The sequence below is a fragment of the Bufo bufo genome, chromosome 1 (assembly GCF_905171765.1).
Source record: "Bufo bufo chromosome 1, aBufBuf1.1, whole genome shotgun sequence".
NCBI lineage: Eukaryota > Metazoa > Chordata > Amphibia > Anura > Bufonidae > Bufo > Bufo bufo.
In genome coordinates this window covers 268,447,819-268,463,197 of record NC_053389.1, presented here as the reverse complement: position 1 = coordinate 268,463,197, position 15,379 = coordinate 268,447,819, and the positions used below count along the sequence as shown (strand labels likewise).

Sequence of the window (15,379 nt, the reverse complement as noted above, 5' to 3'; positions counted from 1 at the left end):
AAACAACACCTTTAATAGTTTGGAGATATTTTCACTGTTGATAGGTTTGGGTTCCAGAGGATTATCAAGACTGGTACACTGTATCAACCCCATCAGCTGTGTAAGCAGAACAAGACTGTTAAGGCCCTTTTACACAGTTTGAGCAGTCAATTCCCGAGAATGATCTATTTGTTCCCGATAATTGCCTGATCGTCAGAGGAGGTGAGAGCTACATTTTCATGCAGCAATCATCTCCTCTGTAAGGGGACAACGGATTGCTGCTGTGATCACTTGTCCCCTTAGAAAATCATTGTTTCTGGGCAGCAGACCCCTGTTTAGAGAGAATGATCTGCTGCCCAGAAATTATTTTGATGCCTGCACCAGGGACACGGTGTTGTGTTCATTCATCAGGTGTTCGGCAGCACCTTTGGACAGGGCAATTATCAAGAAGGATCGTTCCTAGGAATGCTCCTTCCTGATAATTGCCCCAATCCTTGGCCCGTGTGAAGGGCCCTTTACACAAGAGCTGTAAAGAAGCATTTACACGCTCAGACCGAGCAGGCAATTATTGGGAAGGGACCGTTCCTTCCCAATAACCACCTACTCATCAGTAGAGGAAGGAGCTATATTTACATGCAGTGATCACCTTCATGACGAGCAATGGCTACTGCTATTGCTTGTCCTCATAGAGATCAATTGTTTCCGGGCAGCAGATTGCTGTTTATGTAGCACAATCTGCTGCCCAGATCATTTCACCAAAAACGCATTTTGCTTATTCATCATTGGTGGCACATTTACACGGGCAGATTATCGCAAACGAGCGTTTGTAGTAACGTCCATTCCCGATAATTGGATTGACAATTGTGCAGTGTAAATCTGCCTTAACAGCCAAGCATCTGTATCTGTTGGATATGATCAGGAAATCAGCCCTAATATGTCTCACAGCGGAGAATTTGCTACAATTGCATTCAGTCTATGGATAGAGGTTGTCCTAATGGGACAACCCATGTAAGAAAAACTCATTATTGCACTTACGTTTCTTTCTTCTATGTTCCAAAACACAACTGCCCCTTCCCTGTGTTAAGAAGAGGCTTAGAATTAAGAATGTCGATGTGTTCAAGACACTGCACATCATTTTTATAAAAATCTGATGCTGTTAAATATCCGGTACATTAATTTATTGTATACACAGTGAAATTCATTTAATTCAGCATTTGATAATCCAGGATATACGTATATACTTTAGGAGCTTTGTAAAGTACAACTAAAGATTACCCATGTCCATTGAGTGGATGTTGGAGTCTTTCTTTACAAGATTTAGAATAAAGCATTAAAGGGGTGTCTTATCTGAGACACTGGTAGCATATTGCTAGGATATGCCACCAATGTCAGACAGGTGTGTGTCCCAGAGGTGGGACCTGCACCTATCTCCAGAACGGGCCTCGAAACTGAAAGACAGCACACTGCTTTTTATGGGAGTTCCGAAAATAGCCAAATGAGGGTGCTCAGTTATTTCAGAAAGTCCCACAGAAATGAATGGAGAACACACTGCGCAAGCGCGGACACCGCTCCATTCAATTTTATGGAGCGCTTGGCTATTTTTTTGCAGTCTTATAGAAATAAATGGAGGGCGGTTGCGCATACACGGCTGCTCTCCACTCAGTTCGGGGCTCCCATTCTGGAGATAGGTGCGGATTTCAGAGGTGGGATCCATACCTATCTGACATTGGTATCCTAGCGATATGCCACCAATGTCTCTGATGAGACAACCCCTTTAAACACCATTTTTTTCTCATTCTTTTTACATAGTCTTATGTGTCTCCACGGTAACAGACTACAAACAAACCCTGTGTAGTTCTATCATACTCCCTCTAGAGACAGACAGATAGCAATATGACCACAAGATCCGAATACACATGCTTTGTGTGTAGTCTGTTACCATGGAGACACATAGGTCTGCATAGTAGCTGTAGACACAAAACAATAAAATAACATTTTAAATCATTTTGACTTTTAGATGCGCAAGAACAATGAAAAAATGTTGTGAATGAAGTGTTCCAGATATTAGTGACTTTTTCTTAGAATAGGCCTTCAATATCAGATCAGTGGAGGTCCGACCCCCGGCACCCCCATGATCAGCTGTTCTCAGCAGCCACTGGCACGGGAAATAAACGCAGTGGATGAAGCCACGAACAGACAGCTCCATCTGCTGTGTAGTGGCCATGCTGAGTTACTGCAGTTCGGTAGTTGATCTGCAGTAACCTGGCACAGAGATGTTGTGAGTGCTACTTTGTATCCAGTTCGGGAGTTGGTGTATCCTGCAGTAGCTGTGCCTGTCTCTCAGAAAGGGGCTTATCGCCTAAACAGATTTTAACCCCTTGTCTGCTGAAACGGTCCGTTACAGATGTCCTTCCAGCACCTGCCGAAAATGGTTGTCAGATGTCGCACCCCACCGATCAGATAATGATGACTTATAGTATTGATAAGCCATCAGTTTCTAGAACCTGGACAGCCACCTCTAAGTTAGCATACACAGACCACCATGGATACTGACACTGACCTAGGTCCACTATTCTGGTCAGATACTGCTCTGACATCTAGAAATACGCTCAGGACAACATTCAAAAATAGGACTTTGATCGATTGCTACTTAGATGATGTTGTAACCGTCTGGTGAAAATCAAATAATCACACAGTTTTGAAATAAATCACAAGTCCTTCCGTTCTAATGTGATCCTGAGTATGGAACATTTTAAAGGGGCTGCATCCTTTAGTTGAGCCATTTTAAACCCTTCCTGACCAAGCAATTTTTCATTTTTGCATTTTCCTTTTTAACTCTCTGCCTTCCCAGAGCCATAACTTTTTTTTATTTTCACATATCCATATGAGGGCCTGTTTTTTGCAGGGCAAGTTGTATTTTGTAATGGCACCATTAAATATTGCATACACTGTAGTGGGAAACTGGAAAAAATGCCGAATTGGGGGGAAAAAACACAATTCTGCTAGTTTTATGGGTTTCGTTTTTATGGCGTTCTCTGTGCGGTAAAACTGACCGGATAGCTTCATTCTCCAGGTCAGTACGATTACAGAGATACCACATTTGTATAGATTTTCTTGTGTTTTAATATTTAAAGGGCATCTGTCAGAAGATTTATAGCTATGACACTGGCTGACCTGTTACATGTGCACTTGGCAGCTGAAGACATCTGTGTTGGTCCCATGTTCATATGTGGCCGCATAGTGGAGAAAAATGATGTTTTAATATCTGCAAATGAGCCTCTAGGAGCAGTTACACCTAGAGGCTCTGCTCTATCTGCAACTGCTGCGCCCTCTCCACTTTGAGTAGGGCAGAAAAAAAAACTAGTGACAGTTTCCCTTTAAGGATTCAGGCACACAAGCGTACAAGCGTATTTTTGGTGAGCAGCTTATCCACATTTTTTGCGGGTCGGATGTGGGCCCATTCACTTCAATGGGGCTGCAAAAGAGGAGGACAGCACATCCGTGTGCTGTTTGCATCCGTATGTCCGTTCCGCAAAAGAATAGAACATGTCCTATTCTTGTCCATAAAACGGACAAGAATAGGACAATTCTATAGAAGGCAGGACGTTCCATTCCCCAAAATGTGGAACACAGACGGCCAGTATCCGTGTTTTGAGGATCCGCATGAGCCCTAAGTGTATGGATGTAGGAAGCACAGGAGGACTTGCACCTATTGTTTTGGTTGAAAAGGTAAAAATAGCATTCTCCGGAGATTTTTTTTAATAATAGTTGTCTATTAATATAGTCTTGAAAACCCCACTGTTTTTTGTGCCGAAGCCCTATCCCCTACTGGCCCTTTGAATTGTCATAGTCATATTGTTGTTTGACCGTGACGCGGTTGCTGTGCAGACTGGTTGCCGGTGGCAACGTGTTGTTGTCGGTTTGCATGTGCATTTCCCCTTTAAGGTGTGTCTCCCTGCTGTTTGGTGAGTGAGGGGTTAATCTTCTAGCTGGTGGGGATTTAGGTGTGTCCTGGGTGTGGCCACTATGTGGATATTACCTGTGGCTTCCTGGCTGGAGTCAGTTGTACTCCAGCCTTGTTTGGTGTTGGAGATCTGCTCCTTTCCTGGGTGATTCTGCCCAGTCCTTGAAGGCCACCTTGCTGGACATAAATTGTCTTCCTTTTGTATGCTCCTTATACCCTACCTCAATTGTTGTATGTTAGGGGTGGGTTTATGTTCAGGATGTCTTGTACGTCTTGATTGTTGTTACATGTCTGGGCTGTTGTTGGTGTTTGTCCCTGCATGTATGTATGATGTTTTCCCTGTGTATTGTGTCCTCTGGAAGGGGGTTGGTTTCCTGGAGGGGTGAACCACTAGCCTGTATGCAGCGCTGCCTGGGGCTGCCATGCACCTTGCGGCATGGGGGTCCTGGCGGAGTCTGGTGTGCTGGATACCTGGGTGAGTTGTTGGTACGGCATCCTGTTTGGTGTTAGGGCTCCTGTATGTATGCACGGGTTCCAGTTGTGGAGACTTCGGCGGGTAAGTGTGTTGTCTAGTGTTCATACCTGCCAATCCTCTTGCTGCTCCTATCTGAGGGATTATCAGGGCGACAGGGTCCCAGGTTTCCATGGTATGAGCCGTCCTACCATCCTGGCTTCTTGGCCTAGCAGCTATCAGTAATCACTTTACATTGTACGGTGGGGGGTTTCCCCCCCACTCCCCACCGTGACATGAGTATACTGGAGTGTGATTATATATTGTTACCTGACCTCTGTTACCAATCCACCACAGCAACATCACTATGAAGGACGCCACAGAACAAGAACTAAGATCTTAGATATTAGAAAAACGGATACAACAGCAGAATTTAGCAGCCCCCCGACGTGTGAGGGATGTCTAGTGTTTCAGATATCAGCCACTACACTCATGTGGAGATTACTTTCAGCTATTGGTTCTCCCTGTTCAATAATCATCCAGTGATGCTGGAGGATTCACACTGATCTGAACTATTCCTGGCACTGCTTTAAAGGGGTTCTGCAGTTTGTTTAAACTGATGATCTATCCTCTGGGCAGATCATCAGCTTCTGATCGGCTGGGGTCCGACACCCGGGACCCCCGCCGATCAGTTGTTTGAGAAGGCAGCGGACTCCAGCCGATCAGAAGCTGATGATCTATCCAGAGGATAGATCATCAGTTTAAACAAACTGTAGAACCCCTTAAGGGGCATAAAGGATTCCTTCATTTACAAGTAAAATCTACTTTAGTGTATGGTGGTTTGGATACTATAAAAAGAAGAAACCACTTATCTCCAAAAAAAAAGTTACAGGGATTGATTATTTTTTTTTACATATTTTCAAGTGTTAAATTCCCGTAACGCTATCTTTTTAAAGGAATTTTCTGAGTCTGATAAAAAAATTGACGGGAGCAGACATAGTGTAAGAAAATAAAACACTGTCACCTTGTCAGAGCATCCCAGTTGCAGCGCTGTTGCTTCTGATCCCCACTGGAATGGAGGTGTGACGTGCCATCTGCATCCACGTGCTGGCCAACCAGTGGCCTTAATGGTAATGTGTACAGGAATGGCACATGACCACTGAGCCTCCTTAACACATCACTGCTGAGGACATTGATTTGCCAGATGACGTGCATGAAGAAGGCTCATCCCTTTTTTGGTCAGGCAGGGACTAGAGGCAGCGGGAACAGGAGCTATGATGCTGGAATCAGGATGCTCCGACAAGATTTTATTTATTTATTTTTACACCATGTCCAGCCCTGTGCTGCCAAAACTACCTACTGGCTCTCAAGCAGGAGGTAAGTGGACTTCTAATCAGCTGCTACATTGAATGTAAGGCTATGTTCACATCTGCATGGGAAGCTCTGTTCAGGGTCTCCTTTGCAGCTTCCGTCAAAAAGAGCTGCAAAAAAGTCCTGCTGGTAGGACTTTTTTTTGTCCACTGGAAAAGCACTGTCCCAAAGGGGAAGTAAACAGACCCTATGACAATCAATAGGGTCTGTTTGGCTCCGTTCAGTTTAGTTATGTGCTGTATCCAGCATTTTCATTATTTTGTTCTGCTCTTCTAATGGAGCAGAACAAGAGACATTACTAGTGTTGGTGTGAACCCAGACTAAGTCTTAAAGGGGTTGTCTCACTTCAGCAAGTGGCATTTATCATGTAGAGAAAGTTAATACAAGGCACTTACTAATGTATTGGGATTGTTCATATTGCCTCCTTTGCTGTTTGGGTTCATTATACACTGCTTGTGTCCAGGGGTCACGGCCACCGCTGCAGGACAGATACTGGGTGGTCAGGACAGTAGATGCTGCGCATGTGTGCCTAAGGTCCAGGTCACTAGAAAGGCACTTTTTCCCATACTGTACAAGCACAGCCACAGATTCTGGATTGCAGGATGTAATGTATGTGTATAATGTGATGGAAAAATGAATCCAGTCAGCAAAGAAGGCAATATGTACAATCACAATACATTGGTAAGTGCCTTGTGTTAACCTTGTCTACATGATATATGCCATTTGCTGAAGTGAGACAACTTCTTTAAAGGGCTTCTGTCACCCCACTAAAGTCATTTTATTTATTTTTTCGCTACTTAAATTCCTTATACTGCGATATATCAATCTATAATGCTCTTACTCATTTTGCTCTTACTCTGACTTTTATAATATGTAAATTACCTCTCTACCAGCAAGTAGGGCGGCTACTTGCTGGTAGCAGCCACATCCTCCTCTCATAAAGACGCCCCCCTCCTCATGTTGATTGACAGGGCCAGCGAACGCGCTCGTCCTCTGACTGGCCCTGTCTGCAATTCAAATCCCGCGCCTGTCTTCATTCGGCGCAGGCGCTCTGGGAGAAGGACGCTTGCCTCCTCAGTGCGCCTGCGATGATGACGTCTTCTCTTTCGGTGACGTCATCGGCGCAGGCGCACTGAGGGAGTGCTGAGGAGGCGAGCCTCCTTCTCAGAGCGCCTGCGCCGAATGAAGACAGGCGCGGGATTTGAATTGCAGACAGGGCCAGTCAGAGGACGAGCGCGTTCGCTGGCCCTGTCAATCAACATGAGGAGGGGGGCGTCTTTATGAGAGGAGGATGCGGCTGCTACCAGCAAGTAGCCGCCCTACTTGCTGGTAGAGAGGTAATTTACATATTATAAAAGTCAGTTTTTTGATTAAACTACTGAACGAAAATGAGTAAGAGCATTATAGATTGATATATCGCAGTATAAGGAATTTAAGTAGCAAAAAAAAAAAAAAATGACTTTAGAGGGGTGACAGAAGCCCTTTAAGCCATGGTTCGTCTATAACGGGTCAGCAACCTTCGGCACTCCAGCTGTTGTGAAACTACAATTCCCAGCATGCGCCATTAATTTCTATGAGACTTCTGAGAAGAGTAGAGGAAGTATACATGCTGGGAGTTGTAGTTTCACAACAGCTGGAGGTTGCCTATCCCTGGTCTATAAGCTTGGATTATAGAAAGTTGGTCTTGTTAGATCCCTAAATGTGGTTACGTCCCCACAGAGGCCCCGATTGGCTTCTGGGCTCAGGTGACATTTCGTCAGCACGGACACATTCCATTCTAAACTAAGGACCAGTAGGGATCTTGAGAGCCAGACATGAGAATTAATTGAAACTGCAATAGTAAGTATATTATAAGAATTGTATAGTGGTTTTAAATCAATAAATCCCTCTAAGTTTAACAATTTTATAAAATTTTCCAACGACCAGAAGACAACTGTCCAGGGGTTCTAGCAAATGACTTTTATTACCTGAAGAAAAATATCAATCCAGAATCCTGTTCCTTAGAGACCTTCTCCACTCCTACTAGCAGCACATTAGAGGCATCTGGAAGAGGTGTGAAGAATAATACAATTACTACAGTGTAGGTAGCTACTACATTGAAGGGTCTCCCAAACCCCCCCCTGAAATGTATGTTATAATACAGCAAGTAGAGGTAGAGATTCAGGAAAGTAGCTGTGGGGAACAGCTGAGGTGCATAATCAAGCACCACCCATGGACATTGTTTTCTTCAATTCTGAAGAAGGGGGAAGAAGAAAATAATGCAGGCAGTTCTTTTAAAGAAACACTAAACCTGGAGAGGAACACTAAAGAAGAAACATGGCTGGCCCTACTATTGGAAGCACTTTCTGCAGGATCCTGACAGTCTTGTAGAAATCCTGGAAGAACAAAGAGTTTAATCTTCTGCTGATCTGCTCCATCTTCGGCTGGAGATGGACCTTTTGGGGGGGCTAGTCTATAGACAAAACAGAGATAGCTGCTGCAACCACTTGTGTTATCGCTTGCCGCAGAACATAGAGGAGGAGGGGGGCATGGATGAGCTTCTGCACAGTGGTTCACCCCTCCAGGAAACCAACCCCCTTCATAAAAAAACAGAGATTCTTAATAGATTTCTGTTTTAAAGGGGATTTCGTGATCGGTCATCGATATCAGATCGGCGGGGGTCTGACTCCCAGCTGTGCTGCGTCCTCTCTACTCTTACCTGCACGTTGTCTACACTGTAGTGGTGGTGCAGTGTAATTACACATTCCTCTCCCATTCACTTGGGATCGAGTGCTGAGACCCCATAAATCTGTGAAACTAGGTGAAAGAAGTGCTTACTCAGAGCGCTCTCCCCTCGCTGAAGGGGACAGGTTCAATAGGAAGTCTGAGTCCATCTCCTGCAGCAAGGAGAGAGAGTGCTCGGTTGGGGGGGAGGAGGGTCTCAGCACTTGGACCCCCATATATACATGTCTGTATGTATGTATGTATGTGTGTATATATGTGTATATATATATATATATATATATATATATATATATATATTACACACCCAAGGACATGTTAACTGTAATTGGATTTCATGGGAGGAAGTGCTGGAATTTTTTTTGTGTCTGTGTTTAGAGATCTCCAAAGGGGCCACCTTTGTTATGCCAATTAGTGGGGTCCTTGTTCTAGGAAAAAAACTTGCAGTAGGTTTTACATACAAAACTTTTTATACAACTGGATGCACTTTAAATACACTGCCCAGCATTAGAAAAACATTACTGCTTTCTTCCAAAAGCAGAGCTACGTCTGTCCAAAAGTTGTATTGCAGTTCAATTCCATTCACTTTGATGGAGGTGAGCTGCAATACCACACACAACCTGTGCACAGCTGTGGCGCTGTTTCTGGAAGAAATCACTTTTTTTTCTAATCCTGGACAACCCTACTACTATACATTACCAGTCAAAAGTTTTGGAACACTACAATTTTTCAAGTTTTTATGGATATTTACACAGTTTAAAGGGGTTATACAAAGCCTATTATGCTCCCTCTAATGCCCGGGCCCCTCATATAGGTTATACTTACCCTGCTCCCCAGCACCCGCATCGATTCTGAAGTCCGCACGGCCGCCGCTGCATCCGGCGACAAGGGGGGTGGTGGTGAAGAAATCAGCCAATAGTAGGCCGCGACGTGGACGAGCCTCTCTAGTATCGTGGGGGGGAGACTCGTCCCCCAGGAGGAACAGCGGCGGCAGTGTGGCCATCAGCAGCGACACAGGTGCCAGGGAGCAAGGTAAGTATGACAAGTATGAGGGGCTGGGGCATTAGAGGGGTCATTATAGGCTTTGGATATCCCCTTTAATGTCTCAAATGTACTTTGAAATTAAAGCATATAACAAATGAACAACTTAAGATAAAAATAAATCATGGGATAACTTTGCTTGACAAAATTGAATCTAGACTTTTGACTCCTCAAAGTAGACCCCTCTTGCAGATATAATATCTGAACATCATCGAGGCATTGTTTCTACAATGGAATTCAGATATTGTCCAGAAAGTTCTTCTGCCCAACGTTGTTGCAGAAGTTCTCACAAGTGTTACACTTGTAAGTTGCTTTGTTTTCACCCTTTTGTCCAGTTTATCCCTAGCAAACTCAAAGGGGTTTCAGTCTGGAGACTGTGCAGGCCGTTCCATTTCTTTGAAGCCTATTGCCTTGTTCTTGTCTTCTAAGGAAGTTCTGACATCATCTAGAATTATGTTTTGGGTCATTGTCTTGCTGTATTATGAATCCCTGACCAACTAGGTGTAGACCAGAGGGTATTGCATGGGGCTTCAAAATGCTGTGGCAGCCCCTTTTGTCCAGTGTGTCAGTCACCCTCTGCAAGTTGCCAACTCTGAATCCAGCAAAAGAGCCCCAGACCATCACGCTCACACCTTTGTTTAAAAGGGTTTTCTGACATTTTGATACTGATGACCTAACCTCAGGATAGGTCATCAGTATCTGATCAGTGGGGGTCTGACACCCAGGACACCCGCCGATCAGCTCTTTTGAGAATGTAGCGGCACTCATGTGAGCTGCCTTCTCACAGCTCACCAAGCACAGCACCGTACATAGTATAGCGGCGGCCATGCTTGATATTGCACTCAGCCCCATTCACTTGAATGGAGCTAAGCTGCTCCTAGACCACGTGAACGATAAATGTGACGTCACGGTGATGCCACCGTTTTACGGGTTTTGTTCCCACGGCATTCCCTTTGCAGCAAAACTCACCTGTGCCCTTCATTCTCTGGGTCAGTACGATTACAATGATACCACATATGTATAGTTTTTTTAATGTCTAAACAGTGTAAAAATAAATGTAAACTTTTAAAAAGTTCTACTGAGCTGTGTGCGGGACAATCTGTAGTTTTTATTGATACCATTTTGGTGTGTGTGTGACTTTTTGATCACATTTTTATAAAATTTTTGGGGGTAAGAGAAGCGATGAAAAAATGACGCCATTCGCCGTATTGAAAAAATATTTTTATATTTTAATAGTACAGGCATTTTTGGACACGACGATGCCCATGATGTCTACATTTTTAGTTTTTTATGAATTAATTTTTTTATTCTACGGAAAGGATGATCAAATCTTATATATATTTATTTTTTCTTTAATATATTTCTTAACAGGTTTTTTTTTTTTTTAGGTGAATCTCTCATTTCTTGTGTTGGCCTGCCACCTGCTGGCCAAAAAAAGAATTGCAGCTTTAATACCCTGGGTCTCTTCAGAGAGACCCAGTGTATTAAAACCAATTACCGGCATCCTCATTGGCCGCAGTGGATGCTGGTAAGAAGCCTTCCGCGCGCTTCCGGGCTTTTCACCCTTTAGATGCCGTGATCACACTTAATCACGGCATCTAAAGGCTTTAATGACTACGATCGGCATTATTGCCTGTCACGGTCATTAGCCGCCAGTCTCTGCTGTTTGAAAAAGCAGAGACCCCCCTGGCCATGATGCCCGCTGCACGCATCAAAGTTAAAGGGGTTGCATGTAATTTCTGCAGCTCCTATGAAAAGGATGCATTTGAGGAGTAGGAAAGCCCTGTTGGTCTGAGTATACTAGGGCTGAAACGATTACTCGATTGAATCGAGTAATTCAACACACACAAATCCTCGATGCAAAGATTCGTTTGTGTCACGTGACCACGGAGTGGGAGTGAAGAGCTTGTCACCCGTGGTCTCCCGCTGGCCTGCAATACTCACCTTTCCAGCAGGGGGCCTCCAGACACTCCACAGCACACCCATGGTCCCGCGCTGCACTGACCTCCTGATGTACGCACGCTGTGACCTGACGCACTGTGTGACGTCAGATGCAGAGCAGCGCGGAACGATAGAGTGTCGGCGGCGCTCCTGCTGGAAAGGTAAGTTGGTGTGACTAAGGCCGGGCGCCTGGAGTGCACAGCGTCATAGCAACCAATGACACTGTGCACTCCGGGTGTCAGGGGGGGAGATGCTGGCACAAGGGGGGGGGAAGAGCTGCTGGCACAAGGGGGGGAAGAGCTGCTGGCACAAGGGGGGGAAGAGCTGCTGGCACAAGGGGGGGAAGAGCTGCTGGCACAAGGGGGGGAAGAGCTGCTGGCACAAGGGGGGGAAGAGCTGCTGGCACAAGGGGGGGAAGAGCTGCTGGCACAAGGGGGGGAAGAGCTGCTGGCACAAGGGGGGGAAGAGCTGCTGGCACAAGGGGGGGAAGAGCTGCTGGCACAAGGGGGGGGAAGAGCTGCTGGCACAAGGGGGAAGAGCTGCTGGCACAAGGGGGGAAGAGCTGCTGGCACAAGGGGGGGGAAAGAGCTGCTGGCACAAGGGGGGGGGGGGAGAGCTGCTGGCACAAGGGTGAGAGAGCTGTTGGCACAAGGGGGAGAGAGCTGCTGGCTCTGGGGTGGGGGAGAGCTGATGGCTCTGGGGTGGGGGAGAGCTGAAGGCACTGGGGTGGGGGAGAGCTGAAGGCACTGGGGGATAGGGGAACTGGGCTGATCACACAGGGAGGAATGAAGGGTGTTGGGGTCTGATGAGTTTTTATAAAGGAAAACCGTCTATGAATTCATTTTTTCTTAATAGAATACTTGATTAATCGTAAAAATAATCAATAGAATACTCGGTTTCTAAAATAATCGTTTACTGCAGCCCTAGAGTATACGCTGTCAGATTTGGCATTTCTGGGGCACAGTTGTGTCTGGTGGCCACCAATGGTCCCCTAGGCCCCACTCTCAACATAGCACTGCAGCTTGGGCACTTCTGCTACTGCTCTACAGCTAGGAGGGGCTCCCCACCATGACCCTGTGCTGCTGAATCATCTGCCCAGGCGCTATGTCCACCCCTTTTGTTTTTACTTCAGCCAACTACCTGTGGCAGACATCCCAACCTGCAATAACTCATTTCAGGGAGGTTTTCTTTTTTTTTCTTTCACAAACTTTTTATTACATTTTCCAGACATATGCAGTATCTGCACACTTTGCTCTATGGTGTGGAGGACTGGGCTCATTACCCTGCCCCAAATTATCATATTTATGTATATGATTAAAGGGATTCTGTCACCACCTATAAGCCCTGTGAGCTAAACCTCTGCTCATGTCCAGGGTAGCATTCTGATTTCTAAGGTGGCCTTATAAAAGCTATTTGTGGCTTTATTCTGCGGAAAAACAGGTTTTACTAACCTGTCAATCACTAAATGAAGGTGCCCAAGCAGGGGATGTCTGTGGATGCATGGTGCCCGGCCGCACGCATCGCCGTTCGTACCCAGCGCCGCCTCTCCCTCCCTCCCTCCTCCCGCTTTGAGATCCCGCGCGTGCGCACAGGCTCAGCCTGATGCGCCGTTGCGGACTGCTGGCATCTGCTTCTTCTTGCACTGTGCGCACGCGCCGAGAAGGGGACACTGCTACAGGTTGTCGGAAAGGTTTACTGCGAGTAAACTAGAGATGGGAAGTTCGGATCTTTCACATGAATCGGTTCATGAATCGAATCTTCGGTTCATTCGCTGAGCTAACAAGAAGCGAGTGAACCGAAGCTTAGGTTGCGCAATGCGCATGCGCGGATGCTTCCCTTCACTTGCTGACTCGCTGAGTCGGCTCTTGGTCTGAGTCAGGAAGTTTATTCTTTAAAACCCTGTGTGTAATTATTTACCCCACTGTAGGAAAAAAACAAGCATCCAGGGGGTGAATTTAACACTGGGGTAAATAATATAATTAAAATGGAGGGTTAAATGTGTAAATGTATTTAAAAAAAATGCATCTCTCTCAATAGTTATATAGCTACTGAATGAGACAGAAGAAGGGTTACCTTTAACATATATATCTCCTTGAGAAGCCAATTTGACCCTAAAGGGTTAATTCAACCTGTAATCTAAACTCTGTCCTGTCACTTCTCTTATCTCTCTGCTCTGCTATCAGTGAACCTTTCCGGGATATATTGTTTGACATATCTAATAGCGGGAGACTCCCTGAACCTCCGGAAGACTTGAGATCCCTGCTGTGGCCAGCAGGGGGCACCAAGCATTTCCTGGTTTGTGTGATGATAAAGTCCACCCCTGTATATACCTTGATATAGCCCCTTGTGTCTGTCAGCAACTACTTACCCCGAGGCAAGCTTGGCAGTTCACAGTACCCGTGTGAAGCCAGATCGTGACACAGGGTGCCCAGGTGAAACTCATCAGCCGTTGCAAAGGCGGTGCACTGCAGCACATCCTGTAGACGGCAGAGGAAGAAAGGAGTAAGTCACAGCTCCAGTACCATGTACAAGGCATAAAGGGGCACATTTACTGAACCCGTAGATGACGTAAACTTAGATAAGCTGTCTACACCTGCAGCTGATTTATCACAGGGCTCAGGCTGGATGATGAAAAGAAAACGGGGGACCCAATAACCATTTCCCCAAAAAAACATTCCCATTTAAAAACTACAATAGTACTACTAAAAAATAAATGGAAAAAAAAATCAACGTATATTAACTCTTTCACTACCTGAGGTTTTTGTGTGTTTTTTTTTTATTACCTATCTTCCTTGAGCCATAACATTTTTATGTTTCCGTTCACACAGCTGTATGAGGACTTATTTTTTGTAAGACAAGTTGTACTTTCTAATGGAACCATTAATTATGGCATACAATGTAGTGGGAAGCGGTAGAAAAATTCCAAATGGGGTGGAATTGGGAAAAAAACTCAATTCCTCCCCCGTTTTATGGGTTTTGTACCCACAACGTTTAGACTCCTTTCACACGAGCGTGACGGATTAGGTCCGGATGCGTTCAGGGTGCGTTCAGGGTGCGTTCAGTGAAACTCGCACCATTTTGCAAGCAAGTTCAGTCAGTTTTGTCTGCAATTGCAATCAGTTTTTTTGCGCGAGTGCAATGCGTTTTGATCAGTTTTTCACGCGCGTGATAAAAAACTAAAGGTTTACAAACAACATCTTCTAGCTACCATCAGTGAAAAACGCATTGCATCCCGACTTGCTTCCGGATGCAATGCGTTTATCACTGAAGCCCCATTCACTTCTATGGGGCCATGGCTGCGTGAAAAACGCAGATTATAGAACATGCGTTTTTCACGCAACGCAGAACTAATGCGTGAAAAAAAACGCTCATGTACCGGATGGGTCAAGATTCAGTGTGGGTGCTATGTCACGCATTGCACCTGCGCGGAAAACTCGCTCGTGTGAAAGGGGCCATAGTTTGCGACTCTTAATTCTCTGGGTCAGTACGATTAGAATGATACCCCATATGTATAGTTTTTTTTTTATGTCTAAATAGTGAAAAAATAAATGTAAACTTTGAAAAAATAAAAAAAATTAACTTAACTTTTTTTATAGTTATATCTACTGAGATGTTTGGGGGGCTCAATTTTTCCAGGACAATCTCTAGTTTTTATTGATACCATTTTGGAGTGTGTGGGACTTTTTGATTACATTTTATTACATTTTTTGGGGTAAGAGAAGCAATAAAAAAAAAGCCAAATTGGCCATTTTTGCTTTTTTTTTTTCAGTTACACCATTCGCCATATTGGAAAAATATTTTTATATTTCAATAGTATGGGCATTTTCAGTCACGGTGATACCCATGATGTTTATATTTTTTGTTTAGGTATTTATTTTTTATTATACAGAAAGGGCGGTGAGTTAGGGCTC

General features: G+C 44.9%; 1 protein-coding gene across 1 annotated transcript in view; it reads right to left on the bottom strand.

Moving 5' to 3' along the window:
- RMND1 (required for meiotic nuclear division 1 homolog) overlaps positions 1-15,379 on the bottom strand; it is a 29,942-nt gene that overhangs the window by 8,767 nt on the left and 5,796 nt on the right. The window contains exons 3-5 of the mRNA XM_040415642.1: positions 13,837-13,945; positions 7,733-7,808; positions 1,015-1,054 (exon numbers count right to left, since the gene is read on the bottom strand). Coding sequence (XP_040271576.1) covers positions 1,015-1,054; positions 7,733-7,808; positions 13,837-13,945 — 225 coding nt within the window. The remainder of the gene's footprint in view (positions 1-1,014; positions 1,055-7,732; positions 7,809-13,836; positions 13,946-15,379) is intronic.